The sequence below is a fragment of the Homarus americanus genome, unplaced genomic scaffold, assembly GCF_018991925.1.
Source record: "Homarus americanus isolate GMGI-L3 unplaced genomic scaffold, GMGI_Hamer_2.0 scaffold11150, whole genome shotgun sequence".
Taxonomy (NCBI): Eukaryota; Metazoa; Arthropoda; class Malacostraca; order Decapoda; family Nephropidae; genus Homarus; species Homarus americanus.
This window is the reverse complement of record NW_024720555.1, coordinates 1,553,063-1,567,909: the sequence shown is the minus strand read 5'-3', so window position 1 is coordinate 1,567,909 and position 14,847 is coordinate 1,553,063. Positions and strand designations below refer to the sequence as shown.

General features: G+C 38.8%; 1 protein-coding gene across 3 annotated transcripts; it reads right to left on the bottom strand.

Moving 5' to 3' along the window:
* On the bottom strand, positions 1-14,104 carry LOC121860600 (diacylglycerol kinase 1-like). 3 transcript variants are annotated; one of them, XM_042357788.1, is made up of 17 exons: positions 13,996-14,104; positions 13,302-13,472; positions 12,730-12,852; positions 12,220-12,269; positions 11,680-11,754; positions 10,862-10,981; positions 10,116-10,233; positions 9,371-9,576; positions 8,373-8,552; positions 7,819-7,935; positions 6,680-6,821; positions 6,123-6,247; positions 5,298-5,438; positions 4,581-4,736; positions 3,055-3,268; positions 2,442-2,623; positions 1-1,517 (listed from the first exon to the last, which is right to left on the bottom strand). In XM_042357788.1, the coding sequence occupies exons 2-17, from the start codon at positions 13,363-13,365 to the stop codon at positions 1,428-1,430; spliced, it is 2,103 nt and encodes a 700-aa protein (XP_042213722.1). In that variant the 5' UTR covers positions 13,366-13,472; positions 13,996-14,104; the 3' UTR covers positions 1-1,427. The 3 variants fall into 3 exon arrangements, with proteins under 3 accessions (XP_042213722.1, XP_042213723.1, XP_042213725.1); XM_042357789.1 differs by having other exon boundaries at positions 13,314-13,472; XM_042357791.1 differs by lacking the exon at positions 4,581-4,736.
* Between the last annotated feature and the right edge of the window lie 743 nt (positions 14,105-14,847).

The following is a 14,847-nucleotide window of genomic DNA, read 5'->3' as shown; positions in this document are numbered from 1 at the left end:
ACAGCACACACAACATAACTCATTCACTGCTTCACAATCACAATAGTTAAGATATGATAAAACTAATTTCCTGTTTGTTTTTTCTTTTAGAGAGAATTCATAGTTTTACGACATTACAATTACTCAACAGGTAATTGTGATTCTCCCTCTCTAAAGAATCATTATTGGGATTTCATTAGTCAAAACATGATCACTTTCCTCTTGGTCTTATGTTGCAGAGTAAAATAATATAGATAACCACTAAAAGTTTCAAGTACTGGGATCATGAAGCCTTCCTAAAATCATCAGTCTGGAATTACTTGCATGATGATGATGAGCATAGTGCTGTACTGTGGAGTCTTATTATCTGTATCTTAACATAATTATCATCTATACTGTAGTAAGTTATCAATCATCTAAAAAGTGTGAAATAGGAGGTCTTCTCAACTTAGTCTGAGCTTCTAGAGCAGCACAAGGAATGACGTGTAATTTTGGTTATGTGTTGCATTTAAACATGTACTGTACTGTACTTGAAGGTCTCGTATAGATACTCTTAACATCCTTGAATAGGACTGGTGAGTAATGTAGCCAGGGAAACTATTATTACTGTTGCTTGGAAAAATGGCTGTTAAAGAGTAAACTGTACCTTTAATATGAGGGTCTACCTTAATGAAAGTTCTTGAATTACTATCTAAATTTGATATCTGTATAAATAAGTACAGTACTATATACTGTATATATATCACACTGCTTTTATTTATACTGTATTAGTTTGATTTTAATCTTTTGCCTTACATAAATCTGAATCTTAATATATTGTATCTTACATAAACTTTCAATTTGTGGTCATGAACAATACCTAGGAAGCACCTCCCATGTCATGCACTAATTACTGTACTATATCATCTTGTGATTTATGTTAAAACACCTTTACATTTCATTTATTTTACAGTACTGTATAGTGATTATCAACATTGTTATTTTCATATAAATCTTTTCTCTCTTTGATTAAATGAACCAATACATATTACAAGAATAGCACCTTCATTTATAACTCCAACAAAGCTAAAGGCCAGATAATACAGTACAACCTATTCAATTTGATTCTGCTTATAGTTTTATGTTCAATCCTACCCCATTATATCTCTCCTTAATAGCATAAATTTCTACCAAAGATCCTCAAGCTAACATGTCAGTTCATCAGCTTGACTCTGAGTGTGAATAAATACAATATCTTGGTACAGTACTGTATGTTATCTGGATTCTCATCATTTTGAAATTTACCGGGAAGTCTTTGGGTATTCAGATCAATCACTTCCTGCACTGAGGACTTTTAAATTTGACAGTCACCTGGTTCATGGCCTTCGTGCAAGACATCTAAGCTTAGAAAACCTGAGAGAATCTTTAGGACACTTTGAGGCACTCCTTGTTGCCCCAGAATCCCCCTGTCACTTATGGATGAAAGAGAAAAGTCCTTTTCTTCTACAAGTTCCTGGACCCATCAACATTGGCACTTGGTTGTGGTGGCTGATGTGTATCTGAGAGATGAAAATAATAAAATTTAAGTCAAACATAATCAGTAAGATTCAACTTGAGAATATCAGGCTTAAAATACCCCCTTCATATTCATTACCCTTATACAGTATATGTACTGTATATAATTTACACCTTACAAGTACAGGAAGTCCTCACTTAAGTACTTATTTATGTTCCTGAAAACTGCGACTCAAAATTAAACAACATTAAGTAAATAAATAAATGTGAACACCTTGGTCACCAGCATCAAAGCGCCTTATAACCTACATATTGGTATTAAAGGTAATTGTTTTCCTGGTTTTCCTGTGCCAGGCACTGCATTATCACTTGCTAGACATTTTGGAGGTCGATTATCCAAAAAACAATACAGGAAATATTTCTTGGGTCCTCTGCAACACAAAGCAGTTACACAGAAGCAGCTAATGGTCCAAGACACTACAGTATAATGAAACAAAGCAACACAAAACAGGCACCTTCCCTGATTCATCTATGACAATCATAATAAAACAACAGTAACTGGGGAGATATTAAACAAGGACCCCCTGTGTCATTAACAAAGTTTTCCTTAATTAACACTACTGTAATTACTGTACTCGAATTTGACATTTTTAACCTAGATTCTTAATCAGCAAGTCGAGCAGTACCGTACATTTGTATCAAATTTGAACCAAACCTGTATTTGGCCATATGCACTCAAGCACAAGTGTTTTGGGGAAAAATAATTTCTATCTGGAAAGTGAAAAGTAACGTGTTTGAATGATAAAGTCAGTCTAAATTTAGGGTAAAATGTAGAAAAACATGATTTAAAACTTACACAGTGTAATTTGCATTTTAAAAACAGTACAGTATTCTAAATGTGTGATAATTATTTCAAGGGTCGATGATGATTATCAAAGAACCTTAATTGATACAGTACATGAACTCACTGTGCAAGGCGGTTGAGACCAAGGTTCACCATCAATCTGCATGGGGAACTTCTTTCTTGTCCTAACAACAACAGAGGAGCACTGGGCAAGGCGACGACCTGATCCACGGAGGCCTGTTCTCACTTGGCCCATATGAAGACAACTTTCAAGTCCAATTACCTCAATAAGTTTATCCCCAATATCTGTTAAAATGAAAAAATAATCAGAAATATTTCAATATATTTAGATGACACTTACGAAAATTAAACTTACCTAAAACAACAATTGACTAAAACAAGGCTTTAACTTCAAATTATTTTTACCTTTAACTTGACACCAAATTCACCTTATTTGTTTGAAGTTAATCTTTTGATCTGTAAATATAAATTTCACGACGATGACTAATCAAAGTACTGCATATACTGCATTTATTGCAATGTTTAACTATATGATGAATTGACAAGAATAATGAAACTGTGTGTGTGTGTGTGTGTGTGTGTGTGTGTGTGTGTGTGTGTGTGTGTGTGATGTGTGTGTGTGTGTGTATGTGTGTGTGTGTGTGTGTGTGTGTGTGTGTGTGTGTGTGTGTGTGTGTGTGTGTGTGTGAGAGCGAGCGAGCACATGCATACTTTACCTTGAATAGCAGTGGTGAGATCAGCAGAAGTAAACGAAGATGTTGACAGTTCTCTCTCTCTGTCTTTTTTCTTCTTACATTTATTTGTTTTATGTCTCTTCTTGAGGGTGTTGTCGCCCCACATGTTGGAGCCACCGTGAGTGTACGGTATATTCAACACTGCAATTCCTTGTAACGAAGGTCCATTTGATAAGTCCAGAGAGACGCCATCACACTGTCACAGAATTGCTCATATTAATCTCTGGGATGATTGGAGTGTCTAATGATACTTCATATATAATTGTGGAGATAAATTAAGAAGAAAACGATACCATAAAAATACTAGTAAATACACAACAAATACTCATAAGGTGAGGAAAGGGTAAACTACAAGTGAAGACAATAATTAAGAGAAAAAATTGCATCTAAAAATTACTGAATCACTTTTTAATTCATTTACAAGTACCGTCTCTCCTCGGCTTACGAAAGGGTTCCGTCCCGACGACCGGGTTGGAAGTTGAATTGGTCGTAAGTCGAAAAGGCGAAAATAATACATAGAAATTCTAAAATGGGTGTCTCTTTTTCTTCTCAGCACCACGGGAACTCTCACTTTTACGCTTGCCAGCCATTTTAAAGGGAATTACGAACAAAAATTTTGTCAGCACACAACGCGATCACTAACGTCGGGACTCGAAAATACTTAATGTGAAAAAATATTTTATACGACCATGGCCGTCGTATGTCCGGGTTGACGTAAGTGGAATATGTCGTAAGTCGAGGCGAGACTGTACTGTACTGTAACACCTTTAAAAATTAAGTATGCACATAAAAGTACTATAGTGAGTACAATAAAGGCTTCTCAATCATCCCAAAGTGTGCTGCCTCCTGATGATCCCACTTCCTCCAAGAGCTATACAATACAGGGAGCAATTAGCAGTGGCAGATGTCACAGGTCACTCAATTCATCCCCTCAGTTATATAAAATGGGTTTTCATTGTTCAATTATTAATATCTTTATGACAATACAACTTAAATGTGAGATATAGTAAGGAGCATTAAGAAAAGGTTATAACATGCAAGTTTTCCTAAAAGCACACACACACACACACACACACACACTGTGTTTTTATTTTTAATTCAAAGTCTTGCTTATAAATTATTTCTGAATCAGAACTTTCACTGTCACAAACAGCAATCAAAATTTCTAGTTATATTTGTTTTTCTTTACAAAATACTGTACTGTACTGCACCTATTTCTACTGTGTATGCCTTTGTTTATTATACTAATATTAGGGCGATACATAAACATCCCCAAACACTATTTTTACTGACTACCTCGACACCTTCAAGTGTCAAACACCTAAAAGCAATATTAAAACATCTTCTGAAGAATTTTGTATGTTGCTTTGGCTGCCACTGAGAAGTGAACACGCGGTGATTTTCACATAAGTGACTGAAAATGTATAATACAAAGTACTGTATTTAAGATAAGCCAATTCTCAGTACAATAATGCTCCTATAGAGACAAAATAATGTAAAATACTCACCATAATATCTATGTCTTCGTGAAGATTTTTGCATGAGGCAGCAAAAGTCTCAGAAGTAGCATACTCAAAATACCACAATTTGTTCTTCATTCTACTGTTAAATTTCTCAGGATTTCTCTCTCGTTCAAGATGGAACTTCGCACAAATAGCTGCATCCTGCAAGCATCAGGTTCAAGTTTGGGGCAGGAAGGTACACAGGGAGATACTAGAGTCTGGGTTCTCAACAGCTCTAATCAGAAAAATGCAGCAGTTTGTGATAATGTAGCCGGGCCAAGTCATCCATCCTGTTTGACACAAAATTATCACCAGTACTCCACTACCAAAGACAACCAAATATATAGTATAACACAGCACAGGAGACTCAAAAGCAACATTACCACAACTACTGAAATATTCTGCATGCTATTAAAATTTTCCTTTTGGGGAGGGAAGCTAATAAAACTACAGAGAGTACTTATAAGACATAAAGTAATAGAATCAGTTCATATACGGTACAGTAAAATTACAGTATATGATAATAAACATCTGTATGTAAAAACAACGAGAACCATAAAGGGTGATGGACTCTTTTGGTCATACTTAAAGTGCTGACAAAGATTCATCTCAAATACATTAAGAATAATTAATGTTGACTCACCACATACGAAGAGGACCGCAGCACACCAGTAGTTATTGACCAAAAAAATAAAAAAATTGAATATAATCGACGCTACTCACCACACCTATACTGAAGTAATTGTTGACGATATTGTAAGGAATCTTGTCCCCAACCACTTCACCTTCTTCTTGAGTTCCCGTTTGTTCTGACACCTCGATGTGCCACCGATCCATCATTACTACAGATGATTTCTCAATTTTCTACAGAGATAACATTATTAATACAACCAAAATACCACACATTAAAAAGATATTAATTAACAAAGAAAGTTTCCTCAATTGAGAGTCTTTACTAAACCAAAATATACTGTCATGAACAAAAGTCCTGATGCTCCATGACCAAACCCCAAGATTCACACTCATGAACCTGAAGCAGTAGACAAAGATGCATTATTCTGTCCATGGATACTTTGGATTCACAAGCCTGGATCTCGAGGTTGGTTCATGGAGCAGCAAGAGAGGTGACAGCACTCTTGTTTATAACTGTACAGTATTTCAAGTGTTATGGCTTAAGTTTATATTAACGTATCTGGCTCTACACTACAGCAGGGAGACACATGCAAATTCTAATTAAAACAAATAATTTCAGTGTAGCTTCTGTCAATTACAATATTGACAATAGTGTGGAAAGAAACACAGACAGGGTGTGTCTAATACTGAACTGTACAGTACAGTACTTAAGTACAGTATATAAAGAATAACACAAAACACCAAAAACAAACCCTTGAAAAATCGGTGAGTAATTAGCATTGCAAAACGAATTAAAATATCCCAAGAGTCACAAGTACAGTATAGTAATTACCCATGTACCTGTACCCCAAAAACCCCTCTTGGTCGAGGGACTAAGTAACACACGAAACAGCTCACCAATAGTTTATGTCATACCTTGAGAATTTTGTGAAGACTCTCTCCCTCATAGCCGCCGCCCCACCTGAGACAGCGAGCTAAGTCATTACCAGTACCCAGGGGGATGATGCCTACACACGGCGCCTGGCTCCACTGCACCTTATCTGGAAAAAGCACAGACTTAAAAAGAGAACATACAGTATTCTTAAAAAATCTATAAGTGAATAAAGTTATTGACAGTTTACACTGTCCTCTTTTTTATCTAAGAGATAAAGCATAATTATATTCATTAAATAAATACCTTTTTCATGTCTGTCAAACAAATATACATTAGACGAGGTTCCATTATAAGAGGTCTGCCTGCATGTAAAAAAAAAGCCTAGAGTAATGTTTTGAGATCTCATTATTGTGGAAAGGTTGTAAGGCTCACCATGCCATGAAGGAGAAGGCCTTGAAGAAACAAAGAGGTGAACATATGGAGTGAGAAAGCAGAATGTGCAAGTATAAAATAGTTAAGGAACCTGATTTCTGCTAACATCATTGTATTGTTTAAGGAAGCCTCTCCTCTACTGTACCTCTACAACAAGCAGACCTACCCATCTGCTCAAGGATCCACCCTATGGTACCATCACCGCCACACACAATGACACGAACATTTGGGACATCCTTGAACAGCTGGAGGCCGGTCAAGGGGCCGTCCTTTGCTAGATTGTACACCTGGCGAGGGTTTAGCAGGTACTGTATTGAGAGAGAAGTGGGCTACAAGTTATTTGGTACTTCAGATATAAATCAACGGTACATTATCAAGTACCAAATGTTCATATTAAAATTTAAAGCTGTATAGAAGCTGACACTACATTTATAATTGATCAAGTCATAGTTTATTGTAGTCTTACCAAAAGTTTGTTCTTGCTCTGAGTCAATATACTGTACAGGGCACTCATAAGAAGGGTTGATGAAGGCAAGTAGATACAGCAGCTGAGTTATGCTCTACAGATCACTGGTATTGTACCCGGGACACTCCAAGCCTACCTAGCAATGAATAATTACAGTGGGGTATACTATAACGAACGGATCTTGCTACGAATATTCCTATAACGAACGGTTTTACCTATAAAATTGAGAATGCTATAACGAACGAAACTCCTACAACAAACATTATTAAAAAGAATTTTTTTTTTTTTTACTAATTTATTGTTTCTGTATTACAAGTATTAATGATATTCTTTATTTCAGGGGTTTAGATGCATATTTATGCACTTTTTTACAATTTTTTACAATTTTATATTATATTTTTCAGTGTTAAGTGGTTGTATTTGGGGGCCTGGAACAGATTAATCCTATAACGAACGAATGCTATAACGAACAAGGTTCTAGAACCAATTAGATTCGTTATAGCATACCCCACTGTATCTAAATTTATAGGCCAATGAGACAAACTTTCCCCACTCACATTTATAATAAAGGAGTAAGGTTTAGTATAACATTAATATATGCCACTTAAAACAAGATCATATTCAAATTTTGTTGCCCTCACAAAATAAATTATTAGAACTGTCAATAAATAAGTATAAAAAGGATATAACATACAGTAACTTGATGCCAAAAGGAAATCTAGACATACTGATGCAACTGAAATTATACTAATTAGCTTTTTAAAAACTTGTACCTGACCAATAATACTTTTTGGTTTATGTCCGGAGTGATGTCTTCGGTCTGAAATGTTATTCCTTACCTGAAATTTCCTGAGGATCCTGGCACCTTGTCTCCCCCCACTCTTAGGATTAACAAAGACAGCCAATGGGTGGGTTCCAGGGAGGGGTGTGATCTGGAAGGACATCGGGGCTGAAACCTGCAGAAACCAGGAGTTAAAATTCACGGTTTTGCTGGGAAGTTGAGTACCTTAACTGCTACTATCTGATCCATTCAATACAGTGTTAGTTCATTAGTTCACACTGGCATCAAGGTTCCTCGACTACTACTGGTATCTGAAATTACGAGTACTAGTTCCAATTCTTGCATACAAAAAATCATATTATATTTTTTTTCCTTTCATGTACATATTAATAAGTAAAAGAAAGTACCGGGTATGCAATATATCCCTAAAATAATTGAGATCGCCTGAAGATTTGCCTTCCAGCTTATTTCACCTGAACATTTGCCCCTTCCCAGTTTATTTCACCTGAACATTTGCCCCTTCCCAGCTTATTTCACCTGAACATTTGCCCTCCCAGCTTATTTCAGATATATTACTGTAGCTATAAATTATAAGATACAAGAAACACTCACAGTTCCTTCACAGAGTCCACCTGGTGTTGACTCAGACCGCTGGAGATCTTTCTTCTCCTTCGATATGGATCTCTGGCGGTCCAGGACGATGGGACAAATGGCTGTAGGGGGAAGAACATGAACTCTGTGCTCACCGAAGTTGCATTCAGGCTTAACTTGGGATGCACATCTGTTGTGTAGCTGTAAGGAAAACAAGACGACACACTGAAGACCAGCAGAGATGTGTACTGTACTGTATTGTCAGTGTCCATATATCTCAAACACCTACTAATAAAGTTTGGTTAACAACAATGGCAGATGTCACTCTGGTTGCATTACATAAAGTCATAGGTTTCCCAGACTGTGGTTCCCTTCTGGATAGACCAACCACCTGAATGGCCAGTAAGATGATTAATGGCGAAATTATACATCAAAAAGACACATTATATATGAAGTTGTGACAGATATAAGTTGGTTCAATAAGAGACATCAAACTAAGGTTTAGCTAAGGAGTCAAACCTCTGCTTTTTTGTGATAGTTAGCTCTCAATGTGTATGTAGAACACAGACTGATACTGTAATGAAAAGATTTGAGGGACATAAAACTAATGGATATACCATAGATGAAATAATATATAATGGTTGGACCAATGTTATGTTGCATGAAACTGCTCCCTTCACTGTAATGTATAGAAGGGAATGTTGTCACTAGATTAAGCTGAGGTAATGACTATACCTCAGAAGGCAACACTGGCACAAGCAACACTCACTCATACAAGATAGTAGTAGTACTCAGAAGGCAACACTGGCACAAGCAACACTCACTCATACAAGACATTAGTAGTACTCAGAAGGCAACACTCACTCATACAAGACATTAGTAGTACTCAGAAGGCAACACTGGCACAAGCAACACTCACTCATACAAGACATTAGTAGTGCTCAGAAGGCAACACTGGCACAAGCAACACTCACTCATACAAGTACTCAGAAGGCAACATTAGCACAAGCAACACTCACCCGTAAATGGCACCAACAGCAATGTAAACCAGTTATGCCATTATAGCTCTTGATAGTCTTCTTGCAGCGGGAACACTTGCCGGGACAGTTTCCCTCCACCCAGTGGTGTAACATGGACTGGGAGGTTCTCTTGCTCTTCACATATGTTGCAATACATGACGCCGGTGCTCTCTGTACACAGCGTTCATGTACCGTGTATTTACAAACTGTACAAAGAGAGGAGACAGTTGAGAAATTTCTACAATATATTCTGTATAATAAGGGAATTAGATAGACTGTTATAGGCAATCAGGGGACTTTATAAAGGTGTCCGTCACTAAAAAAGAGCAGTGCTTATGGAAAAACAATGGGTGTAGGATGAAGCCTGCCAAGAGCAAATTATTTGTCTCTATCTATTAATTTTATTTTATTTGTTTACCCTGAAGCAGAAGGCTGAGCTTCTCAACTACAGTATTTGAAGAAGTATGACAAAAGAAACAGAAGACTACTGCTGGGAGTTCTACAGGGTCACACACACACACACACACACACACACACACACACACACACACACACACACACACACACACACACACACACACACACACACACACACACACACACACACACACACACACACACACACACACACTGATTTCTATACCTCCTTACACAGAATGAGAGGATAAAAATAACCAGATAGGAACACATAAAAAAACCCTCTGGAGGAAGACAGCAATACCAACATGGATGCCGCAGTACTCACAGACACAAGAGAGCCCCTTCTTCCCCAGCCCCATCAGCATATTGAGACACAGGTTACAGTAGGCAGGTTTACTGAAGTGCTTGAGCCGCCATACATGGTTTCCGTCCTCCTTCAGATTCTACGGTAAGTCAGAAAAGGTATTGGTCTTAGTACTTGGGTCTTTATCAGGTTAATTAATTATAGTGTTTAGTTTATTAAGAACATTGGGAAGATTAGCTGTCCACCCCCCCACCCACCACCCACAAGCTTGTTTCACCTGATGAGTAAACACCTACAGATCAGGTTAGGTTAGGTTAGGTTACCATTAGGTTAGTTTAGGTTAGCGTTAAGTTAGGTTAAGTTAGCATTAAGTTACGTTAGGTTAGCATTAGGTTATATTAGTTTAGGTTATATTATGTTAGTTTTGGTTAAGTTAGGTTAGCATTAGACTAGGTTAGGTGAGTTTTTTTTCTTTCCTCAGTTAGGGCAGTTAAGGGTAGGGGGCACCACTCATCAGTACCATCTCCCACTCCACCACTCATCAGTACCATCTCCCACTCCACCACTCATCAGTACCATCTCCCACTCCACCACTCATCAGTACCATCTCCCACTCCACCACTCATCAGTACCATCTCCCACTCCACCACTCATCAGTACCATCTCCCACTCCACCACTCATCAGTACCATCTCCCACTCCACCACTCATCAGTACCATCTCCCACTCCACCACTCATCAGTACCACCTCTCACTCCTCCCACTCACTGTGTCAAGTCCTAATAGCACCAAGAGAGGGATTGTGGTCATTCCCCCTCTCTTCCACTCCTGCAGGGACACTGTGCCGTCGTTGTCGTAGTCTATCTCTGCCATCATGTCTGTCAGGATCTGTGGGGTGATGATAAATATGTTTGTTGAATATTGTATAATAATTTGGAGTTACGAGCAGCGCGCGCGCACGCACGCACGCACGCACGCACGCACGCACACGCACGCACGCACGCACGCACACACACACACACACACACACACACACACACACACACACACACACACACACACACACACACACACACACATGCATGTATACATATAAACAAAACACATACCAAAATGTCAGATTTAAGCCTTGGCCACAAGCACATGTGAAGGTGTTATCAGTGTGACCCTCACCACCAAACACACAGGTTTCTTCAGTGTCCCTCGTTTCCTCCTGTACTAACTTACTGGAGAATTTGAAAGACTAGTAAGCTGATAATTGGCCCCCCATCCCCAAAAGTGTAGTAAATGAATGAAAAATCTTAAGTGTCGACCAAAGAAGCATAAGACACAGAGATATTCCCGAAAAACTGAAAGAAAGCTTATGAATATGGATTGTACACAATGACAGTGGTTGTAGGAAGTATAGGCATAAATAATTTAACACTGGGCACTCAGAAGATGAACTAAATTTTAAGTAAAGAGAACTGTAGAGAAATTAGGTGAAAGTTTTGTGTGGGGTGATATGAATAAAGAGGGATCACCTTCATCTACCCAGCACAACAGTGAGAAAATGTCCTATCCACTGGGAATAAATTTTTCCTCACCGGTCTCAGCTCTGTCACATCCCAGTCAAGATAGTCGGCTACTTGGATCATCTGAGTCACTATGCAGTCCATCTCCTGTAAAGCAAGAGTTATATTCAAGTTATGAGGAGACAGATCCACAAGTCAACATACAGTAATATTTTCAAAGTTGTATCTTTTGAGTTTTTCAGCTGGATACTAAAATATATCACAGGAAAGGAATATGATCTGTATTCTTTGCAGTATGGTGAATCATCTTATCTGTACTGCAGTAACTTTTGCCTCCATGCTCTTAACAGTCCATTAATCCCTTGTGTATGGGCTCCCCTCTGAGCCGAATAAAATCTTGAGGCATTAGTCAAATAAAACATTAAAAGTGGAATCCCAGTAGTGAATGGAACAAGACGTTATGATATATCGAGCACAGTACTCTAATCCCTTTATTAACTTCCCAAACTATTCCCGAATGACGTTTTCTTAATACCGTAGTGATATTGGAGGCATTTTTTTTTTTTTATCAACAGGGGCAGGGATAGTACTGGGCAATCACTGGGTACTCACGTTAGTATCGAGTACACCGTTGCCGTCCGTGTCGTAGAGCCGGAACATAACTATAGGCGGAAATGGACAAAATATTACACTTCTCTTGTCCCAATCCTAATTCACCATAACAGTCTCTTAGTATGGTAACATCCCATTCTGTCTACCCCCATTAATGTATATGGTCATTATGTATATACTTTACTCAGAGTGGCTGTCTGTCTGTCTGTCCATAGCTACTGACTGGCGGACAGTGACACTACAAACATAATTGTACTCCAAATAATTAAAACAAAAACAAGTTACACACAGAGTTACAGATGTAGGAATGCAACAGGTTTAAGACAACAGGTGTGAGGCAGCAGGTGTGAGACAACAGGTGTGAGGCAGCAGGTGTAAGACAACAGGTGTGAGGCAGCAAGTGTGAGACAACAGGAGTGAGGCAGCAGGTGTGGGACAACAGTATGAAACAGCAGGTGTGGAGCAGTGGGTGTGTGTGGGGAGGGGGAGGGGGGACAAGAAGGTACTCACACTCCAGTTTGTCCTCGGGTCGGCCGCCCTCCAACAGCGTCAAGTAACAGATAATGTCCTTAAGGTTGACTCGAACAGTGTGGACCTCAATGCTACTCGATTTTCTCACCAAGTGCTTCACATCTGAGGTAGGAGAGACAAGGGTAAGAAATGAGGACACGATAATAAATGAGAATAAGGATAATGAGTAAGATATAGAGATGAAGAAGAGACACAGGAAGTAACAGGTGAGAAATGGGGACATGATGATAAATGGAGTAGATGGGATTAAGGAGATGAAGATAAGATTATGGAATCACAAAGGTAGATAATAATGAAGTAGATTGGGGAGGTGGGGAGTTAAGAGGTGATAATATATATAGAACTATTCATATGTGAGAATTTTTTATTAACTATGAATTTAATAAGAGGTGATGAGAGAAAACAGGAAAATACACACACACACAACATATTCTTGGATAGATTAAATACAAATCAGCTGGGAAGAATCACATAGCTGGATGATCCGTACGTATGAATGGAAACGGAGAAATTCGTGACGGATATGAGTCCCTTTGTCTATCTCATTTTACCTTCTAACTTGCCATTGGTAACAAGAAGGGAATTGTTGGACTTCTTTGAGGACGAGCGAGACATCTGGGAGTGTGAGGGCGAAGAGTCGGTGCTCTTCTCCACCTTGCCGTCGGTATAGCTGTTAGTTTGGGTCACAGTCACCAGGGGATGGACACATGCCCCAATGCTGCCTGTAATTGTAAGGACATATAGTACTGTACAGGTAATAGTCACAACGATAATCTTCTTTAGGCCTGTTGTGGGTGTTTAAATATTTTGGGAAGGTCTCCACCACTCCTAATATTTGTTTCTCAAGGCTGGGTATATCAATTACAAGGACGAGATACTTTTTTGGATCATCTGAAGATTTTATGACCCATCTTATCATACTTAAAGATTAACCACCCTCATAGCTACCAGGGGAGAGTGTGTTAGGTTAGGTTAATATTCTATTAGATTAGGTTATGTTAATATTCGGTCAGTTTAGGTTAGGTTCGGTTCGGTTAGGTTAACATTAAAAGCATGGGCTCATATATTAGATACAGTACAGTGTTTTAATTCCAAATATGACAGCATAGCAAAAAGAAACACGAAAGTATGACTGAAGATAGAATATGATAAAGGAAAAAATCAGTGATAAAGAGAAGGAGAGAATAAAAACAACAGCAGGAGGTAGTGTACAGCCCTGAGGAAGCAACAACAATCAGAGCATACCCGTCCTGGTGCGGCTGGAGGCTTCTGAGTCAGAGCGGTTGTGTCCCAGAGAGGAGCTTCTCTTGTGAGGCCGTGAAGCTTCTCTGCCAGGCCTCCTACCCCCTCTGACTTACCACCACCAACCATGCTCTCACCCACAGCACAGGTAGCCAGGTTGCTGATGGATCCCCCTGAGGTGTTGTGGGAAGTGATGGGGGCACAAGCCGTGGCTGAGGACATCACCGCCATCTCCTGATGAAACAAAAATTACATCAGCTCCCTTACTAACACGATGATGAACTATATTTTTAACTACAATCATCTTAACTCTCTTGAATGGCATAGCACTACGTTTAATAACTTTGTACGGACTCTCCTCTGTGCTGAATAAAATCATCTAGCATTAGCCAAATAAAATATTAAAAGTGATGTCCCCATAGTGAAGGGATTAAGTTAATTTACAAATCTGATACATAAGAAATTACTTTTTTTTCAATTATCACATGACTAAAATGAAGACAATCTTGATGGATTTGAACCTGAAGAAGTGACGATGGACTGAGCTGTGACACATGTACCTAAGAGACTCCTCAAGCCTTCACTACAGAGGACTTGGGCCTTTATAGACCCACAGTGACACACTCAGACCTATGAGTCACCCTAGATACTCACCTTGATGGATTTTGGTTCGACAGGTTGTGGTCTGGGCCGCTTGACAAAGGAAAGGAAGAGGTGTCGACATAGTTCCTCTGGTGTGTCCACCTCCAGGAAGGTGTTCATGAACAACTGGAACCCTTCATAGTCTATGTCCTGCAACAGTTAACTTTAAATGGTGGAGGCAAGAGAGAGAGAGAGATATATTTTATGTGACTG

What these genes read in the sequence shown, in the direction of transcription:
- LOC121860600 (XM_042357788.1), bottom strand. Translation starts at nt 13,365, where the DNA reads ATGTCTCGCTCGTCCTCAAAGAAGTCCAACAATTCCCTTCTTGTTACC. An exon ending in GAAGGGGCTCTCTTGTGTCT is followed by an intron (nt 9,577 to 10,115) that starts GTGAGTACTGCG and finishes CTCTTTGTACAG; the next exon opens with TTTGTAAATACACGGTACAT. An exon ending in ACGAAGACATAGATATTATG is followed by an intron (nt 3,269 to 4,580) that starts GTGAGTATTTTA and finishes ATTCTGTGACAG; the next exon opens with TGTGATGGCGTCTCTCTGGA.